A 19,120-nucleotide genomic window follows, 5' to 3' on the forward strand; every position below is an offset into this window, starting at 1 on the left:
TGGGATGTGCCAAGGCTGCCAAGTGCTGCTGGCTGTGGGTGCAGCGCAGGGACAGCAGGGAAGGTTCTGGCACCTGCCCCAAAGGTGGCACTTAGCCACTGCTAGGCTCTTGCTTTAAAATGGCCGGACTCAGCAGTGTCTGCTTGGCTCCTGGCAGAGCTGAAGGGTGCTGGGGAGCTCCAGCGGTGCTGCGGTCAATGGCTTTGTTAGTTTGCACAGCATTATGCTCTTGGGAAGTGTCAGCCCTGCTGCTTTCTCCTCCCAGTGGGCTGCCAAAGGCTTGGGGCTCGTAGGGCGATGATGAACCATGTGCAGGTTCCTTGGTGTCTCTAGGGCAGAGCAGGCGTGGGGTCCCAGGGCTGTGCACCCAGCCTGCAGCACTGATGTGGGCAAGGATAAAACCTCCTGGTGTTGGCTTTGCGGGGACATCCTGGCTTATGTCCTGCCACGTGTCTCCCCTGGTCCCGGCCCATTCCCTGTGCTGCTGTCTTCTGTCCCCAAGCCACTGAGGGTCCCCGCAAGGGGGAACGGTGGCGCTGGGTGCAGCCCGGGTGCTGAGAGCAGGCAGAGGGCACTGCCGAGGGCTGCCTGGCTCGGGAGCCTGCAGCCAGGTGAGGCACCAGCAACAAGGAAGGAAGAAACAAGAAAAACCAACCCTGACTCAGGAAGAGGCACGATCCACCAAAGCCAGATCACGAGATCACGTGTTGTGGGGTGTCTGCCGCAGCCTGCCGTGTGTGGCACAGCGGACGGGGGCCCGTCGCCCAGCTGGAAGGAGCCTGGCAGCTGGACAGACCCTGACGATGCTTCAGGGACCACTGGGAGCCAAAGGGGATTGCTGAGCTGAAGGTGGTTGCGTTCAGCAGTGTGGCGAGCGCAGGTGGCCGCCGTGTTTGCTCTGGTGGGTTCCTGTGATGGCAGGGGTCAGATGAGCAACTGCGTGGCTCAAGGTAGGGGGGACAGCTGGTGCTTCAGGGTGGTGATGGGGGATACCTGCGAAGAAGGGGATGTGCAGAGGAGAGGGGGTTTAATCTCTGCAGTCTCAGCTGGCAGGGCAGACACTAAACCGTATCTTTAGAGAAACCACAACGTGGGGAGGGGTGCTGGGTTTTTCCCTCTGGCCAAGGTGGGATGGGACCCAGTGTGCTGGGGTCAGCAGGGGCTGGCAGGGACCATCCTGTGGCCATGCTCGCTGCTGTGGAAGCAGTGGCCACCTGCCCAGTGCCTCCTGCAGCAGGAGCAGCCCTGTCTGCCCGTGCAGGCAGCCAGCTCCCGGGGTCTCCTCAGCTTACCTACTTTCTCCTCTGCACCTCTATGAGTCCCAGGAAAAGTTCTGGGCACCCCTTCCCCAGGGAGAAATGCTGGCTGTCTTCCCCAGGTGCCTGCTGCCAAGCTGGGAGGGCTCAGGCTGGCATCGGGGCAGGGGGAAGCCGTGAAGTCACTTTCCACATTCTGGCTCTGGCATTTCAGCGGTCTTGCTTCAAGGTTCAGAGCCATTGCTCACAGTTTGCAGCTGTCTATCCCCACTTGCTGGCTGCTCCTCCTTGTTTCCAGCTCTGAACACTTGCAAGGGACATAAAACACAGGAAGAGCATTTTATACACACCTGCCAAGGTGGTCACACTCATAATGTTGGTGTGAAGTCAGTATAAAACAGGAAAAGCAAGAGGCAATAGGTAGGAGCAAGTCAGCCCTACAGGTGTCTGGTCTGACCAGGGGGATGCTCCTGCCCACCTGCCTCTGGAGGTGATCCCAGGCTCACCAGCTTCACTGAGAGACGTGTCCCCACAACCTGGAGGTCAGTGTTGGTGGCCTCAAAGCCAAGCCCTTGCACATCTCTTTCCAGAGGGCAAGCAAGCTCCATAGCCAGCAAGATCAGGGCAAAAAAACTCCCCAGTAGCTGAGTGGTGGGGCAAGGCAAGGTATGGAGGTACTGGACAGGTTTCAGAGAGAGGGAGGAGGAAGCTGGGTGGTGCTGCCCCAGCATCCCCCCAGGGCTGCAGTGCAGGTGCTCCCTGGGACTGGCCTCTGCTGTGGTTCATGTGGACTGAGGTCTATACTCGGAGCACAGCACCCGAAATAGGTGCCTTGGGGTGTCCTGTTTCTCCCAGCTGGGTGCTGGCATGCATGGTACTCTCCCCGGGGCTGGAGGTGTCGCAGCAGTGGTATCACTGGCTGTGCCTGTGTGAGTCATGCCAGGAGCAGGGCTGAGTCACCGCTGGAGCAGTGTGAGCATCAGGCTGGGAGCTTTCTCAGACCCATGTCCCGGCAACACTGGCAGTGTGACTTCTTGCTGCCTTCAAGGAGGGACCAAATGCCGCTGGGAACCAGCTAGAGGTGGGAGCAGCAGGAGGTCCTTGCAGCAAAGTGCCATGGCAGAGCATGGCAGCTTCCCACTGTCCCCACGGGCTTCCTTGTCACTGCAGACTGGAGGGCACCTGCCCTGCTGCTGCTTCCCCCATCCCACACTGCAGTGGGCCCCTCCGTGCCACAGCTGGGCACGCAACCTCCATGTGCAAGGCATGCCTGCTGCAGGCGTCACTGGCCACAGCTTCAGGAAAAAAAAATATTTTCTCTAATCACAGGTTCCAGCTACCCATCGTGTTCGCAGGTGGTGGAACAGCTCCAGCACGCCTGTGCTTTCACCATGTCCCCCAGCGCGGCAGTGTAGAGCTGGGGGCGGATGGACGGGGCACGGCAGGATGAGCCCTGCCCTGAGCCTGCTGCTGTCCCTGGCCAGCTGCACCCTGCTCTGGGGTAAGTCTTGCTCTGGAGCTGCTGCAGCAGGCTGGGGGCTGGCCCTGGCCGCAGTGTGAGGAGAAGCACAGGGACACCTCTCAGGCCCACAGAAAGTACCTGCAGGGAGGAGTGGACTGAGTGGTCTTCAAGGTGTGACGGGAGAGAAAACCCCAGGGTCACTAGCAATTTCAGCAGGGTGTCAGTGCCTTCACAGGCCTGCAGCTAGGATGCTGCAGGCTGTGTGAGAGATTGGCAGGATGCAGATGCTGAGCCCCATGCTGGCAGCCAGCATTTGCCTGAGCCTGGCAGGGAGTCCGTGTCTGCCGGTGTGGGACCAAAGCTGGGTGTCGAAGAGTTGAGGGGAGCCCCCATGATGCCTGTGTGAAGCGGGGAGATTTGTGCAGCATGGCCAAGCAGTGACAGGCGAAGGAGCAGCCCTGTCGGAGCAGAGCGATGCTGCCTAATGCCTGTCTGCTTCCCCCCTCCCCAGGCATGCCGTTGCCTCCACGGGATGTGAGGCTGGAGGCACAAAACTTCCATGTCCACCTGCGGTGGGAGCCAGACCCTGGCTCACCCAGCAGTGCCACATACCAGGTGGAGTGGAGGAGACGGTAAGTGGGGCGAGGAGGAGGGGATGGAGGTGGATTGTCCCCCCGCACCCTGGCCAAGGGCTGTCAGGGGACTCCAGTAGCCAGAGGATTATTACCTGGCAGTAAATATCGTAGAGTTACAGAACAACAGAACTGGCATGGAGCTCTGGAGACCAGCTCATCCAACCTCTGCTCAGGCAGGGTCACTTCAGGACTGTGTCCTGTTGGGCTTTGACCACCTTCAAGGATGGAGCCTCCACAACCTGCCTGGGCAACCTGTTCCCTTTCATCACTCTCCCAGTAAAAAAACAAAAGGTGTTGCTTTTTGGGGCTGTGTTTTGGTTTGGGTTTTTTTCCCTTATGTGTAAAGGGGATTTCCTGTACTTGAACCTGTGCCCACTGCCTCTTGTCCTTTCATTGGGCACTGCTGAGAAGCCTCCATCTTCTTTACTCCATCATGTTGGTAAGACCCCCCACCCTAAGCCACCTTCTTTTGAGCCTAATCAGTCCCCACTCACTCAGTCTCCCTCATCTTTTGGCCCTTCAGTGGGCTCTCTCTGGTGTGGACGGTTTTTTTTCTTTGGTGGAGAGCACAGGTCAGGGCTCAGCACTCCAAGCACCGCCCCACCAGTGCCTGTGAGAGAGGACTTGCCTTGCTGGCAATGCTCTTCGTGATGCAGCCCAGGATGCTGTTAGCCAGTATTTGTGCTCTCCCATGCTTTCTGCTTGGGCAGCATGGCGATGGCTAGGCAGCCTTGCCTTTTTGGCTAGGAAGGCGCCAAAAAGGATAAATCCCTGCATTTTCTCTACGGGCAGAACCTCTCCCTGGACCAAGGCAGACACCTGTGGGGGGAACAGCACCGGCTCCTCCTGGGCATGTGAGCTGTATTTTGACAAGATCCATGATATCTACTGGGCAAGGGTGAGAGCGGTGGCTGGAGGCGAGCTGTCCAAGTGGGCCTCTTCCAGTGAGCTGCAGCTGTACAGAGACAGTAAGGACCAGGGAGCTCCTTCAGCTGGGCTCCTGCTCTTCTTGGGGGGCTGATGGGGAGAAGGGTCCTTGGAGAGGCCTGGTCAGATACGATGGGAAATCATGTGAATAAAGGTGGGAAAAGTGCCAAGAGCCCTGACCAGGAGGAAAGGGATGGGAACAGAGCTGCTGGAGAAGGGCTGGATGAAGAGCAAGGGGACAGAGGAGGAGACACAGTGAGGTGAGGACCACGAGTGGGAGACCCCAGGCCACCAAGGTGCTGTGAGAATTTAGGGGTCTGGAGAATACAGTGAGATGAGTTGGGAAAGAGGATACCCCTCCAGGCTTGCCTTTTAAAAGCATCCCCTGGGAAAGGGCATTTTTGTTCTGCAAGATAAGGCTGGTGTGGGCTGGTGAAGGCAGAAGTAATCCCTGCAGCACTGCCTTTGCCTGGCTGCCATGTCTGTGAGATGTGGGCACGTGCCTCTTCTCAGTCACAGGCCAGCTGTCCTGTCCAGTAAGCCTAGCTGTGTTTTGGAGGGAGGAAAAACTTCAGGACCTTCCCCTTCCCCACCTCATAAGGGGTTGTTGCAATGAACTGAATGTGTGAGTGGCTAAAATGAGATGTATGTCGGCTGTCTGGGTCCCCTCTTTCATTCCCTCTGCATCCAGCTGGCATGGAAATAGATGCACTTAGCTAAAAGAGCAATTGTTGTGCTCTGCAGGTGTCATAGACATGGTGGCTGCCATTTCTAGGGCGGTTTCATAGCACCAAGTGCCATCAGGCTAGACCTAAGAAAGTTTCTGTATGCTGGGAGTGGGATGTCCAACAGAAAACCACCATTTTAGAGAAACTAGAGGCCTGCCTTATGTTTTGAAGGGCTTAATTTTCCTAATTTTCCTCCTCTTTTTTTCTTTTTCCCCTCCCTACAGCAATTGTCGGCCCCCCCAAGCTGTCCTGGCTGCTCCAGGGTCACATCCTCACCGTAAATATCACCATGCCGCTCACTCCCTACAGAATCAAAACCAGTTCTTTCAAGCCGGTTGACCAAGTGCTGCTCAAGCTGTGGTACTGGCTGAGCCTGTATGAAGGGGATGTGCTCATTCAGCAAGTAGGTGGCAGGGTGGGCAAGGCTCAGAGTGCATGGGACTTGCAAAAGCTTTCCTGGTGCAGCAGAGATGCCCGTGATTCAGTTACATTGGCGGGGCAGTGCCTGTGCCTGTGGAGGTACCCAGGTCCTGCCCACACCCAGCAGTGCAAGCAGGCATGGGACACTTTGCACTCCCAAGTAGGGGCTCGCAGCCTGAGGGCAGCAGGAGGTCCCTTTCATCTTCTAGAATGTGTGAATAAGAAAAACCTGTAACAACGTCTGTTCGGATGAAAGTATGCAGTGGCTGTTTAACGAGACACTCTGCGACGTGAGCACTTCCTGGGGTGAAGAAACAAGTGCTGGGGAGCAGGGAGGGAGTGTCTGTGCTCCACGCCGTGGGGCAAGTGGGTGTCAAGGCTGTACTGGGGAGTGGAGCAGTGCACAGACCCCACCTCCAGCTGCCTTGGCTACACAGCCCCTCTGCTTCCAGGTGCCCTGCAAACGGAGCAGGGAGGAAGCACCGTGCACCTTCAGGTACCTGAAGCCCAGCACACAGTACTGCATCCGGACAGCAGCCGTGGGCATGGCCAGGGAGCAGAGCAGGGAGGCCGAGCAGTGCCTAGTGACTCCGGCAGACCCCGCAGGTAGGAGCTCTCTCGCTGCTGCAGTTGCATCTCATGTCCTGCTTGCAGCACAGACACATGTGTGGGTGTGGGTCACTCCCCCCCTAGCCATTCTGGTCAGGGTTGGTGGCTCAGTAACACCCTGTGGGGACCTTTCCTGGGGAGATGCTGTCTTGCCATCTGCCTTGGGCTTGCCCAGCATCACCTCCTTGAACATCCCAGCCTGCTGTGGCAGCTATGGGGAAGCACTGGCACAGAGCGGGCTGGGGGGGGATGCCAGCTGAGGTCCTTCCATCCCTGAGCCTGTTGTGACCTCCTGGCAGGCTTTCCCTGGGTCCTCCTTGCTGTGCTGAGTGGTGTCTTCCTGCTGCTGGGTGTGGCCGGGCTCTGGTTCATCCAACTGCACATCTTCCCCAGCCCCTCAGAGATGCACCTACCAAAAACACTTGTAAGTGAATGATCCTCCTCTAGCCTCTTCCCTGTTTGTGCTGTGGCCAAGCTGGGGTCCCCTGTGTTTGCAGGGGGCTCAACACCTCCTTCCCTCCACCTCTTGTGCCACCAAACCATCTTGGTGCCTCCCCTGCTGTCTGACCCACCATAACCCCAGGCCTTGCTGCATGGGAGACAATACTGGTGTGATACATGTCAGCCATGGGTCACACTGGAAGAAGCTGTTTTGGGTAGCACGTAGCCTGCGAGTAGAGCCCTCAGCGCTAGGAGCCTCCTGCTTTAGATGGTTAGCTTTTGCTTGGCTACATGTCCATCTACAACAGCTGGAAGGGGAGAAAGAAGCTAAGAGAAGCAAACAGTGGGGCTGCTAGCCTGGGACAGACTGGCCTGAGTGAGAAGTAGCCCGTCACTGCTCTGGCCTTGGGATAAACGCAGCCTGAGGCTCAGGGAGGCTCCCAGGGCTGCAGCCCTGCTGAGCTGATCCAGAACGTGTTCTGGGTTGGCAGGACTGAGCCGTCTGGAAACAGTTGCCGGGATAGCCTTTCTCCCTGAGTCCCAGTTCCCCCTGCGTCCCAGTCTCCCAGTGCTGGGGGTGGCAGCAGTTGAGCACTTTGGGGACAAAACCAACTTGCTCAGTTGAAGTGCCCTGCGCCAGGGTAGGGAGGAGGTGGTCTGTGGCTCCACTTGCTGGCCCAGCTCAATGCCAGCATCCTTTGCTTTCCTATTCTTCCTGGCTTCTTTGCAGGGATTGCTTGCATCTCTGAGCAGGTGAGAGTTCTTCCATCAGCCTCTGACAGGTGGGGCATAGCTTGAAAAGCAGCAGTGTGATAGGATGTGACCATGCCCCAGCATCAAAACCCCCAATGCTGCAGTGAGCAGAGCCCTGCCTGCATTCCTCTGGGGTGTGAGACAGCAGACGGGCTGGCCGGCACTGTCCCCTTCCCCAGGGTGTATGGTTCATCACCCCCAGGCTGGTGGAGTTTTCAGCAAGCTGAGGCTGGCTGCTTCACCGCTGGTTTCTCAGCAGGCTCTCCCAAACAAAGAGCTGAATGTGCCCATCAGGGTGTCCACCCCCGAGCTTGAGGAGGACTCGCTCACCCTGCTCCTGCAGACCCTGCTCCCCTCCCATGTGCTGCCTGCAGCTCAGCACGCAGCACCCACAGTCCAGCTGCTCGTCGGAGAAAGCATTTCCCAGGGCACAAGTGGCTACTGTGCCAACGGGTTTGGCCCAGACTGCCACGAGGGAAGGGACACGTCCTGCACCCACAGCCAGCCAGGGCATGCTGATGCCTCCCAGGTCAGGGAGGTGAGTATTGGGGGTGAGTTGGAGCAGCCAATGCCAGTGGGACTGACCAGAGACAGCTACACAGGTGACAGGGACTATGGGACATCCGAGACGTGGCTCTCCCTGCACAGCCAGTTTTCTTCGAAGTGCCAGTGCCCAGCCCTGGAAGCAGGCAGCTGCCTTCCTCTGCCCACACCAGGCCGGGGCTTCAGCCAGGAGGACCTGCGGGAGAGCCTTGGCATAGCAGGGCACTGGGTACCGCTCAGCTCCGTGAAGCTGCCAGCCAGCGAGGAGGAGGATGGAGGACAGCTTGTCTGTGCTCTCCAGCCCCTGCATGGCCATGGGACTGGTGACAGCACTGCGCAGCCAGGCAACTTGGAGCAGGCAGCGCTGGACATCCCCCTCCCCCGCCCCTACGAGCTACCCCAGTTGCCCCCCGATGTTCTGCAGGCAGCTCCCTTCTCTGGCTATGAGCCACATCCCCCAGCTGATGGTGAGCCATAGCAGGCAGGCGGGGGCACGCTGGGAGCTCCAGCACCCGGATCACAGCACCAGGCAGCTGCCTGGAGTTGCCCTGGGCACTGTGGCTGCCTGTTCAGGCCTGCCTGTGCCCTGCTGGGGACAGGGCTGGGGTGAGCTCCTGCACGGGCAGGCACAGGCATGCACTGGGTGCAGCTGCCATTGATGGGAGAGATCTTCAGAGCTTTCCTCTGTGACTTAGGTGCTCTTGAACCAAAGCATAAGGAATACATACCAAAGTTGAAGGCCCAAAACTTTTATCTATTTATCCATCTATATATGTATGTATCTGTGTGTACCTTATATAGACTAATAGAAATTTATGTATATACATATATATATAAACCTCTTTATGAAAGAGGAGATTTTTTAAAAAAAAATTTACTTTAATGGAAACACTGATTGTGCACTGGAGCTGTTTTTTAAATAACACTAATTTATTATGGAAAATTGGCTTCTGTGCTTATTCTTTCTGTGTTACAGAGCCAGCACTGCCCTGACCGAGCAGCATCTGGGAAATGCAGTAGGAAAACTTGGGGTTTCCCTGGGAGAAAAATGCACCTGCAGCTGGTCTGCATATTGCTGTCATGTGGGGAAAAGGCTGGTTCTTCAGCAACAGCTGGATTGTTTTATTATTCCTTCTACCAGCACTGGGGCAATTTCCTTCTGAGGAGCCCTGCCCTGGAGTCATCTCTCCGGGCTGTGTTTGTGAGGCTGCACTTGCAGCCATGAGGCGAGGGAAAGCCCTCTCCCCTGGCATCGGGCAGCATCTTGCTTTGCAGCAGGCTGGGACTGATGGATTCCACCTCTGAGAGACAAATCCAAGCTCCTGGATTCACAAGATTTAAGATGGATTTGGGAACAGGTAAGAAATTGGTGTCCAGCATCCAAGCGTCTGGTGCAGGGGACAGAGGGGACAGCATTGCTAGCCTTAGGGAACCCTTTGGGGCCCTTGTGCGGAGCCACTTTCCAACGCCCCGTGAGTCATCACTGAGAGCCCAGCTATGCAGCCCCTGGGAGTGGCTGTGCCTGCCTTTGCCAGGCTGCCAGCCTCCCTCTTTTCCTGCTGCCATGGCCAACTCAGCCGGAGACCTGCAGCAACACTGGCTGCGGCTTTCCGGCAGCTAAGCGGGGCCAGTGGGGTTGCCCTGTTGAGCACTCCCAGGCCAGGGCAAAGAGGTGTCCTGTCCCCAGCTGCAATGCTGCTGGGAGAGCTTTGTCCCTGCCCCAAAGCAGGCAGCTGTGCTTTGTGCATCTCGTTAGTAAAATCTCTCTTAGTGGTGACCTATTAGTGGTGACGTATCGTGTTTGCATCTGTCCTGTTTGGCTGGGACGGTAATTGCCAAGTGAACTCCCCGTCCTCATCTCATGCCAAGAGACTTGTTATATTTTCTCTCCTCTGCCCAACTAAGGAGGACAGTGACAGAGCAGCTGGGTGGGCACCCGACATCCAGCTGGGGTCAATCCACCACAGATGATGTGAGGATATGTGGTGTATTCAATAGATTGAGCTGAAATTTTTAAAGAGAGAGGTGGTCCCAAAAGCTACTGAAAGGAACATGCATGTTATCTATATGCTATTTGCTGTCAAGAAAGTTCCTCTCAGGCTCAGCTGATACAAGGGTCTGATTTTCCTTAACTTGTTTCACTTTCTCTTTTTAATAACATGAAAAATTGGGAAACAGGTATCTCCCATAATTTTGGGTCGTGTGAAATGGCCTTTTTAATTTTCAGGTGTTTAGAAAGCAAACAAAAAGCCAAGCCAGGAGAATTCACCAATGCTAAAATCAGGCAGACTTCAGAGGAGTTGAGGCAAACACAGGAGCCAAAACACAGCTCTGAGCATCCCGCAGCAGTCCTGGACTGTCCTTGGTGATGGAGGCATTTGGCCATCAAGACAAGGAAGTTGGGGCTGTTGTTTAAGAGTGAACAGAGATGACATGCCAAGGGCTTGCTCTCTTCCCATCCTTCATTGTGGTGTCTGGTCACCACCCCCTTTGTGCTTCATAGTCTTTGGTGTGTCTCAAGGTCACAGTAAAAACCCTACACCCGCGGAGCCCTGTGTGACTGGCCACACGGCCAGCAGGACTGATGGGGCTGCCAGCCTCACCACCGCTCCTGAAGGTCATTGCATGGTGGTAGGGCATATGCAGGGAACTGTTCAACAGAAGTGTTGGTCAAAGCTGCCCCGGTTTTTGTGCCATTAGACTCTGGGAAAGAGACACAAAGCTTGAGGTCCTCCAGGCCAAGCAAAGACCATGCATTGTGCCAGCCCAGCCCATGCTGCATCAGCCAAGACCGGGGCTGTTTGCTGGACCAGCACGGTGGGACTGAGCTGGCTCCCACAGCCACCCTGCTGAAGCAGGGCACAGCCAGCGCTGTTGTAACAGCCTGCCAAATCTCCAAAGTTCAGGAGAAAACCAGCTCTTTTCTTAGTATCTGGCAGGGTAACTGTGCTGGGATCCTCACAGGTGATTCAGGCAAGTTACTCACTGGCAGCGGAGACTCATCCTGACCCAGGGTGTGGTTGAAGCAGCTGAGATGTCCCTGTTCTGTATGAAACAGAGATGTTAGTGCAGGCTTGTGACATTTCAAGATGGCATTTTAGCAGCTGAAGTTTCCAAGTGGGTGTGTAAGAGGGGTTTTTTTGCTTCACTTCAGATATGCAAGCAGCGTGTGGGGCTCTGCAGAACCACAGCAAGAAGAATGATGCTTACTGCAGGAGTGAAGGTCCAGCATGTCCTGACGGGGACCTGCCACCACTGTGCACAGCTCAGGGTCTGGGTAAAGCGTATCTGGATTACACCCTGCTCTGGTCTGTCTGTCTGGGCGTTACACATTGAGCAGGATAGGGTTGTGCTGGATGATGGAGTTGGGTCCAGGGGCAGGTCCGCAGTCCCAGCTAAGCCCATGCAGCAGGGTGCCTGGCTGGGTCCCTCCATCACTGCTGCAGCACTCGGGCATGTACATGCAGCTGGCTCCCACCCTGTGCTCGCAGGCATCCCATGCTCCCCCAGCAGCCTGGAGATGGGTGAGCCAGTGATGGGTTCTCAGCCATCCCACCCAGCCCCACAGTGCCCATCATCTTGGAGGTCAGCTGCTGTTTCTCATGCTGGCCTCAGGCCAACGGCCACAAAGCCGTGCCTGGAGGTATTTGGTGCAGAGGCTTGTGAAAGCTCTGACTCACTGTGATCGATAGGCTCATTCCTGGCTGCTCTCCATGCTGTCGTCGGTGGTTTCAGCTTCTGCCAGTACCAGATCAAAGCAATGAGAGGAATGCAGCTAAAAGCAGCTCTTTATTAGAAACAGCAGTTATAAGACTATGCAACAGGGTATTTCTTATTACTAATTCTCAAAGAGCTGAGCTGCCAGCCTATAAACATATTGGAGTGGAAAATTGCTATGCGTAGGCTAAATGGGACTTTTGGAGCTGCCACACAGGAAACATAGCACCTAATGAATATGAGGGAGAGGGCGGCTCCTGAAATGATGGGGGAAAATGAAGCTCTGATATTCTTCAGGCTGCTGGAATAAAGGAATATCCCTATTTGCCTTTGAAAGCCATGAGAGGCAGAGATACAGAGAGGAGCATCTTGGGCTGCAGCTCACCCCCTGGATCTGCCCTGGCCCTGTGCCCACCTTGCTCTGACTGTTACTGCAGCTTCCCTGTTATCCAGCCACCCCTGTGCAAGGTGCCTTTGCAATGGCTCTGTAGCTCCAGGTGGGTCCCTGGAGTGACACAGAGCAGCAGCTGCAGAGCTGTCCTGCTGGACCCTGTCCTTCAGCCCAGAAAGGCTTCGTGGTTTGACTGGTCTGAGCTGCAACGTGACCCAGGCCACTGGTGCCTGCTGCATCAATCCCCACAGTGCTGGGCCAGTGGGTCAGGAAATGGGTGGTCTTAGCTGCTTGGCTTGGCTGAGAAACCCAGCAGGATGTAGGTGAAGACTGCAGAAGCCCCAGAAGCTGGAGACTAAGTGTAACGTGTTTGGAGCGTATGCATGGCAAGGGCTGCAGGGCTGGTAGACTACAGAGATGTTAACTTGTTGGTTCAGACCAGGGTGATTCCTCCCCAGGCGGGAGCTCTCCTGCAGCTCAGCCAGTCGGGACCCAAGCCTCGGAGAGTGATGGGGATGCCCAGGTCACCCCAGGGCCAGGCTCTGGGGCTGGGAGGCTGCAAAGCGAATCTGTTCCCACTTCATGTGCCGGTCTGGGAGTGCCCTCGTCTGGGAACGTGTGGCAAGTGTCTGCATTCAGAAGGTACCATGGGCGCCCTGCTGAAGCCGAGCCACATGTCACCCAACCTCACCAGGTCCTCTGTCTCCACATGTTGGGCTCCCCTGTGTCAGCTGGAGGCGCCTGACAGCTCGCCCCTGCTCTTCCCGGCAGCGAGCGCCGACAGGGTCTGTGAGGTAGGGCTGGTCCTTGTGCTCCCCATCCTCCTGATGCACGTGGCAGGGGATTTCTGGTCTGGGGACAAGAAATGGACTGAGTGGCTCAGCTGGATGCCTTCCCGCTTCCCTTGCACTGCTTCAGGCACACTGATCTGTAGCTCTCTGCCCACAAATACCACTCATGCTCCCAGTGATAGACAGCACAAGCAGAGCTGCCCTCTAAGCTGGTGCACATCATCTCATGAGATGCACACGTGAGTTGGGAGGGGTTTTTTATGCTTTCTCCCTGTGGCCATCCTCACCAGCCTGTGCTTGCTGCCCTTGTCCTGACAGCAGAAGTGAGGAGCCTGCCTTCAGGATTTTTCATTATATGGTATGAAACCTGGCATCCAGGGGATGGGAGCAGCTGGAAAACAGGCTAGATATGGATTTTTGTTAGGAGAAAGGTCCCAGCTGAGTGGCATGCCCAGGCGGGATGGATGAACATTTCACCTCATCTGTCTCCCAGTCTGATCTGTGCCTGACAGACAGGGATTTGCAGACAGAAATAATGATCTCTCATTAATACCCCTTCGACCACTTTATGAAAAATGAGAGCCTTTACTTGGGCACGCAGACACTGTTGTCTCCCTGTTTTGTGGTCAACAGGATTGCGGTCAGCCTCATGGTTAAAAAACCCAGGCTCCCAAGCACCCTGTCCGATCTTCCCCAGGAAAGTCTCCATGATGTCCCACTCCACAAGAAGAGAGGACACAAGAGACTAAGAAACATGTATCTCCCACCAAGATTTCAAAAAGACTTTCCTCATGGCACCTCTGAAGCAGGTACCTCTCAACCTGGCTGAGCCCCAGCATTGGTAGGGGTAGGAAAGGGCACCAAACGAACTTCTGCCTCCTCTCCCCGACAAATAACACCTAATGCTGATTTGCGGCTCCTGAGAGCTTAAAATCTTGTCTGCCAAACTCTTCCTCACCGCTCCCAGGATGCATGGCACTACACAAACAAGGGTGCGAGCTGGTGTCGCAGCAAAGGTGGCCTGGCTGAGGTCACCAAGGGACCAGTTTCCACTGGGTTTCTCTGAATTAAGCTTTCCAGGAAAAGTGATTTCATTAGAAGCAATTCCAGCTGGCTGATACTGTGCTAACTTGAAAGTTAAGTTTGTGAATAAGACAGGGTCTCAAATAGGAATTGGAGAAACCTGGACACAGGACAGCTGGGCCGGTCCCTGCTGACACAGTGACCGGCTGGGGTCTGCCTCTGTACCTGTAGAGTACTCTAGCTTTTGAGAAGGGTGTGCACCACCTCTGTATTATTATCCCAGGAAAGCCACTTGTCATGACCCTGTCTCACGGACATTGCTTTGGGACATCAGCTGCAAGGCCTTCATCACTAGCTACCTTTTTTTCCAGAGAGAAATTTATGTATTTATGTACTTATTATTTATGTATTTAACTCTGAGCCAGAACTACCCAGACTCCAGCGCTGGCTCTGAATTGCACCGCGTCCACATTGTTGTGAAGCCCAGTCTGAGTCTCCTCAGTCTGCAGGGACTTGCTGGCCCGGATGTCCACAGCCAAGCAGGGCTAGGAGTACATCGGCTGTCTGGAGCTTACAGATGCATCCTACAGAAGTGGGAACTGCGCTGCCAGCTTCTGGGGTAAGAAGACAGCCTCCTCCAAATGCCAGCAATGTCAAACACTGTTCCAGCAAGGAAACTTCAGCTGCTGCTGGCTGCAGAGGGTGAGCCTCATCCCTTGCTGAGTCCTGTCATTGGGGACTGGGGCACCCACTGAAAATCAGCTCGGGATGCCTGGGTGGCCAAAGGCTTTACCACTGCCCTTGTGTTGCCATGAGATGTGAAAGGAGCGGAAGACACATGGTAACCCTTGGGAAGGAAGATCACACAAAAAGAAAGCGTGAATCCACATGTTCTGTCCAGATGTTGGCCCCATGTTCTCTTCTGATCCTCCTCCAGACCCCACCAGAGTCATGGTTAACCTGCCCAGCCTTCTATAGCGCTTCCTTCCCTAGCACAACCACAGTAAACAGCAGAGCTTCTGAAAACCCATCCAAGCATTTATCAGGCACCCTCATTCAAGAGTGACAGAGACTGAACTGTGGGGAGAGCAGTACCAGTCATCTCCTGTCATCAGGATGGATGGCCAACCCAGCAACAAAGACAACCCACCTGATGACAGCATATCAATTACAGAGAGCTGGAGGATATAAAAGAACCGCCTCACACTCCCTCACTCACAAGATCCTAAGAAATCGGTCAAGGCTTGGAGAAGAAGAGAAGATGCCTTCCCAGAGGATGTTCATCACCTCAGCACTGCTGTTGGGGGCTTGCTGCATCAGTGTTTATCCTGTCTACCCTGAAAGCGAGAGTGCCCAAGGTAAGGACAACTGACTTGGGTGTTTGTGCCTGAAAACCAGGTGGGGTTTGTCCCAGCTCACTGCTTTATGGCTGGCACTGAATGCTGGCTCAAGCTATGTGGCTCACGTGTTGTTTCATGGGGGCTTGGCTGCTGCAGACATGTAGAGCAAAGCAGCTTCCCCCTATTTCTTTTTGGGCAGAAAGACCTTCCGGCCTGGGGAAGGTTTTCCTCAGCATTATTAGGAGTAGGATATGTCCAGCTGGGTTAAACCCATTTCCTAGTGTGGCCAGGTCAGACAAGAGAGGACCATCCCATACCCAAGGGACTGCTTTGGCTGCTGTGACCTGCAGACAGCATGTGTCCAGGTACTCTGGGATGACAGACAGTGTTGCCCTGGGAATCAGCCAGCCTGGGGCATACAAACGCCCTGCATGGAGATGAGGGAATTGCAGCTCACATGTGGAGCAAGCTGTGGGGTGAGCTGCACTTATGCTCACAGGGCTGGTACAAGCCTCCCCAGCAGCCACAAGACCTGGCACTGAGATGCCAGTCCACCGCACGGTGTGCCAGGGGCTTTGCTGCAGCATGGTGCCCTGCCATGCATCACTGTGTGCAAGTCAGTGCCCCAGGGGACCACAGAGCTGGCTGGACTTGGGGCCGATGGCACCTGTTTGCACCCACCCTGTGCTCCTGGTCCGTACCTGTTAGTACTGACCAGCAGCGTAAGCACCAGTTCAGACACTCTGGTCTTCCTGACGCTGGAGAAAAAGTCACTCGGGCAGAGCCTGAGCCCTGAAGGACAGCATGAGCCCAGCCCCACAATCCGCTACAGTGGCCACAGCAAGCAGCCTGGTGCAGCACGCTGCCTGGTGCTTCTGGGAAATGAGTAGGCACGGGGGCTCCTCTCGCTGCACAGCTGATGCACGGGGACTTCCAGAGCTTCAGTAGCTTGACCGTGTGTCTGAGGCAAAGGAAATACAAGGCCAAGTGCTTGGGATTGCTCAGCTCCCAGAGCCTGGTGGGAGCTTCCCAGGGGATGTGCACAGACAGGCACTGGGGGAGGGATGGGATGAAGGGTACGATGCTGGAAAGCCCCTGACATGCCTGCTGGTTTCCAATTAAACACAGTCAGACAGCAAGGGACTTGTTGCCTTAGTCGTAGCTATGTGTCTAATTTTTGTTTTTGTGATGGCCTTAGAGCATCTGTTTCCTCAGAGCAATGCAACCCGGGCATGGGACAGACTCCCCCGAGAAGATTTCTGCCTGGTGTTACCTGAGGTGTTACCTGGGACAACAGTGGTCTGGACTTAACCCTTCACAGCTCCCACCGGTGCAGCAGCCTGGCTAAGTGATGCCAGGCAGGGGTGCCGTAGAGCTGCCTTCAAAAGGGTCTTTTGCGGCAGGGGGAACCCCAATGGCTAATGGGGACCTTCTCTGCCTGCCCATTGCAGTCAGGCTGAAGGCAACACCAGGCAGCAGACATTGCTTGCCTCAGCTTTTGGCACTGTCTCCCATAGCATCCTCATGGATGAGACGGCAAAGTCAGGGTTAGGTGAGTGGGCTGTGAGGTGGGTTGAAACCTGGCAAAACAGAGGGCTGCAATCTGCGGCACAAAGTCCGGCCAAAGGCCAGTCACTAGTGGTGCATCCTGGGGGTCGGTGCTGGGGACAGTTCTGTTTAACATCTTCATTAATAATAACCTGGATGATGGGACAGAGTGCACCCTCGGCAAGTCTGCAGTTGATGTAAAGCTGGCAGGGGTGGCTGACAGTGCCCGAGGGTCATGCTGCCATCCTGAGGGACCTGAACAAACTGGAGAGATGGGCTGAGAGGGAACTTGTGCAGTTCAGCAAGGGGAAGAGCCATGTCCTTCCCCTGGGGACAAACAACCCCACCAGGCACCAGGACACACCAGGGCTGTCCTGGTCAGCACCAAGTTGACCAGAAACCAGCAATGTGCCCTTGCGGCAAAGGTGGCAGTGTCCTGGACTGCATTAGGAGGAGCATCACTGCAGGTCAAGGGAGGGGATCCTTCCCCTCTGCTCGGCACTGCTGAGGCAACACCTGCAGTGCCATGGCCAGCGTTTTGACTCCTAGCCTAGACTAGCATGCATGGCCACGTGAGGAGACAAACCCTAGTCCCCCTTAAACAACCTGGCTGTCATTCTCGGGATCTGTAGCCCATGTTCAGGCTCTCTATCCCACTGCCCGAGGAACAAGCACACCTTGAATGATCTGCTTTGTCCTTGTCACTGTCTCCCCATTCAATCCAGATCTTATGCCAACAAATGTTAACCTGGTTCAGTGCAGTTGGCCTCATGGCTGACAGCAAGCCTCTAGCAGGTCTCCAGACATCCAGGAACCTGAACCAGGCTCTGTCTGCACCAAGGGAAGGAGTGAGCCACGACCAGAAAGCAGCTTATAGCAAGGGTGAGTCCCAGAGCTCAAGGTGAATGGGACCCAGGGATGGGGCTGGTGTGGGGCAAACGTGGAGGGAGGCAGGCAGGACCTAGGATACTTGTGAAGAGGTGAAGGGTTGCATCAAGGACGAAGGAGTGCTGGGGGTTAGGTGCCCTAGGGGAGCATGGAGAGAAGCAGGTGATGGTGCTGTGTCTCTTCTCCTCCTGACATAGCTTCCTTTGGCTCCTGCCCCCCATGCTGGACCCATAGCCCCTGTGTGCTCATGGTATTTCACATATATTTCTTTTTTCAGGAAATAAAGGCACTCTCCAGGAGGATGTCCCTGACCACTTGGTGAGTGGGGGTGTCTCTCTGGCCAAGGGGAGGGCAGCCCAGAGCGATGCCACCGGGCAGGCGACTTCCACGGGCTCCCAGCAAACCCTGTCCCTGCTGTTCAGTCAATGGGGACTGAGACAGTCCTGCTCAGTTGCCAACACTGCTTCTCTCCCTGGTCCAGCAGTGAGGGAAAGGGGCTTGAGGGCTGGTTTTGCAGGTGGGCACCACACACGCATGATGAGCTTGCTGTGCCACGGCAGGTGGAAGACCTTGATGCAGTCCTTTGGAAGATGGTGGCAGTGGGTGAGCTCCAGAGCCAGGGGTTTACCCAGACAGACCAGGCTCTTCAGCAACCCAGCAAGAGAGGTTAGTGCCCAGCTCCCAACGGGTCCTGGGACCCAAACCACCACTTACCTGCAGAGAGGCCATGACAAACAGGGCCTGGGCTTGGGGTGGAGTATGCTCATGACTCAGGGTGGAAGGTGCTTGTGACTGGGGTGGAGGATGCTCATGGTATAGACTAAGGCATTCAGATCCCAAGCTGTGCTCCTAGAACTGACTTCAAAGACAAAGGAAAGCCTGGGAGAAGAGATGCCCTCCCTGGGCCAAGCACAGCAGGGCCAAGCACTGCTGCAGCCCCTCACATGGGTATCTTTTCCTTTTTCTCTCAGCTTGGAAATACTGTGTCTCCAAATGAGGGGTACAGAAGGAGCTCTGCCTGCCTCCTACCTGCCAGCCTGCTCCCTGCCACCACTATCCCATTGCCTTCCAGCAGGCCCATCCAAGCATGACCCATGCCTCGCTATGGGCTGCTTTGCACAGAGCTTTGAATGGTCTCTGGTCCCTTGTGGGGAAAAGGGGAAGCGGGTCTGCAGCAGAAGAGGGGTGTTGTGGGGTAGGGGGAGAATCCCATGAGGATTCAGGGTGGTGGGCAGTGTTTCTCCCATATCAGCGGGCCTCCAGGACCCATGTCAAGGCATAGCTGCCACTGTGCCCTGACAGGGACATGCTGGCTGCCAGCAGGAGCTGAATAAATCCCTTGCTCCAGAGCAGTATCCTGTGGTTACTCCAACCCCACACTGTGCAACATTCTGCATCCTCGCACCATCATGTGCGTGGCATGGGCAGATCACAGTGCATGTGCCTCAGGGAGGGGGCATCTCTCCTGCGGGCAGAACAGGAGCTGCCACATGCATTCCAGTGATCCAGGGCAGCAGAGACTGGGGGCTACTGCTCCACTTAAGCTAAATCTCAAAAGGTTTTCCACTGCAGAGGAGCCCTCTCTACCCCTTGCAGCACTCTCCATGCCCAGTGGCCTTGGCCCGTGCACTGACAGTACAAAAGCAAG

The 19,120-nt window shown here is 55.7% G+C and overlaps 1 protein-coding gene across 10 annotated transcripts; it reads left to right on the forward strand.

Moving 5' to 3' along the window:
• The first annotated feature begins 46 nt into the window (after positions 1-46).
• On the forward strand, positions 47-17,466 carry LOC106112473 (interleukin-22 receptor subunit alpha-2-like). 10 transcript variants are annotated; one of them, XR_008749642.1, is made up of 10 exons: positions 47-2,757; positions 3,230-3,350; positions 4,146-4,321; positions 5,233-5,411; positions 5,881-6,034; positions 6,337-6,461; positions 7,488-7,769; positions 8,751-9,132; positions 10,002-15,054; positions 16,235-17,466. XR_008749642.1 is itself a non-coding variant. In XM_055817840.1 (9 exons), exons 1-9 carry the CDS (start codon positions 2,703-2,705, stop codon positions 8,250-8,252), a joined length of 1,575 nt encoding a protein of 524 aa, XP_055673815.1. In that variant the 5' UTR covers positions 47-2,702; the 3' UTR covers positions 8,253-8,724. The 10 variants fall into 10 exon arrangements, 8 of the variants coding, with proteins under 8 accessions (XP_055673815.1, XP_055673814.1, XP_027641564.1 ...); XR_008749641.1 differs by having other exon boundaries at positions 17,310-17,466; XM_055817840.1 differs by lacking the exons at positions 8,751-9,132; positions 10,002-15,054; positions 16,235-17,466 and adding exons at positions 4,435-4,540; positions 7,209-7,231 and having other exon boundaries at positions 5,233-5,285; positions 7,491-8,724.
• The last annotated feature ends 1,654 nt before the right edge of the window (positions 17,467-19,120 follow it).

This window comes from Falco peregrinus, chromosome 13 (genome assembly GCF_023634155.1).
Source record: "Falco peregrinus isolate bFalPer1 chromosome 13, bFalPer1.pri, whole genome shotgun sequence".
Lineage (NCBI taxonomy): Eukaryota > Metazoa > Chordata > Aves > Falconiformes > Falconidae > Falco > Falco peregrinus.

What these genes read in the sequence shown, in the direction of transcription:
- LOC106112473 (XM_055817840.1), top strand. Translation starts at nt 2,703, where the DNA reads ATGAGCCCTGCCCTGAGCCTGCTGCTGTCCCTGGCCAGCTGCACCCTG. An exon ending in CAGCTGCACCCTGCTCTGGG is followed by an intron (nt 2,758 to 3,229) that starts GTAAGTCTTGCT and finishes CCCCCTCCCCAG; the next exon opens with GCATGCCGTTGCCTCCACGG. An exon ending in AGAGGAGGAGACACAGTGAG is followed by an intron (nt 4,541 to 5,232) that starts GTGAGGACCACG and finishes CCCTCCCTACAG; the next exon opens with CAATTGTCGGCCCCCCCAAG.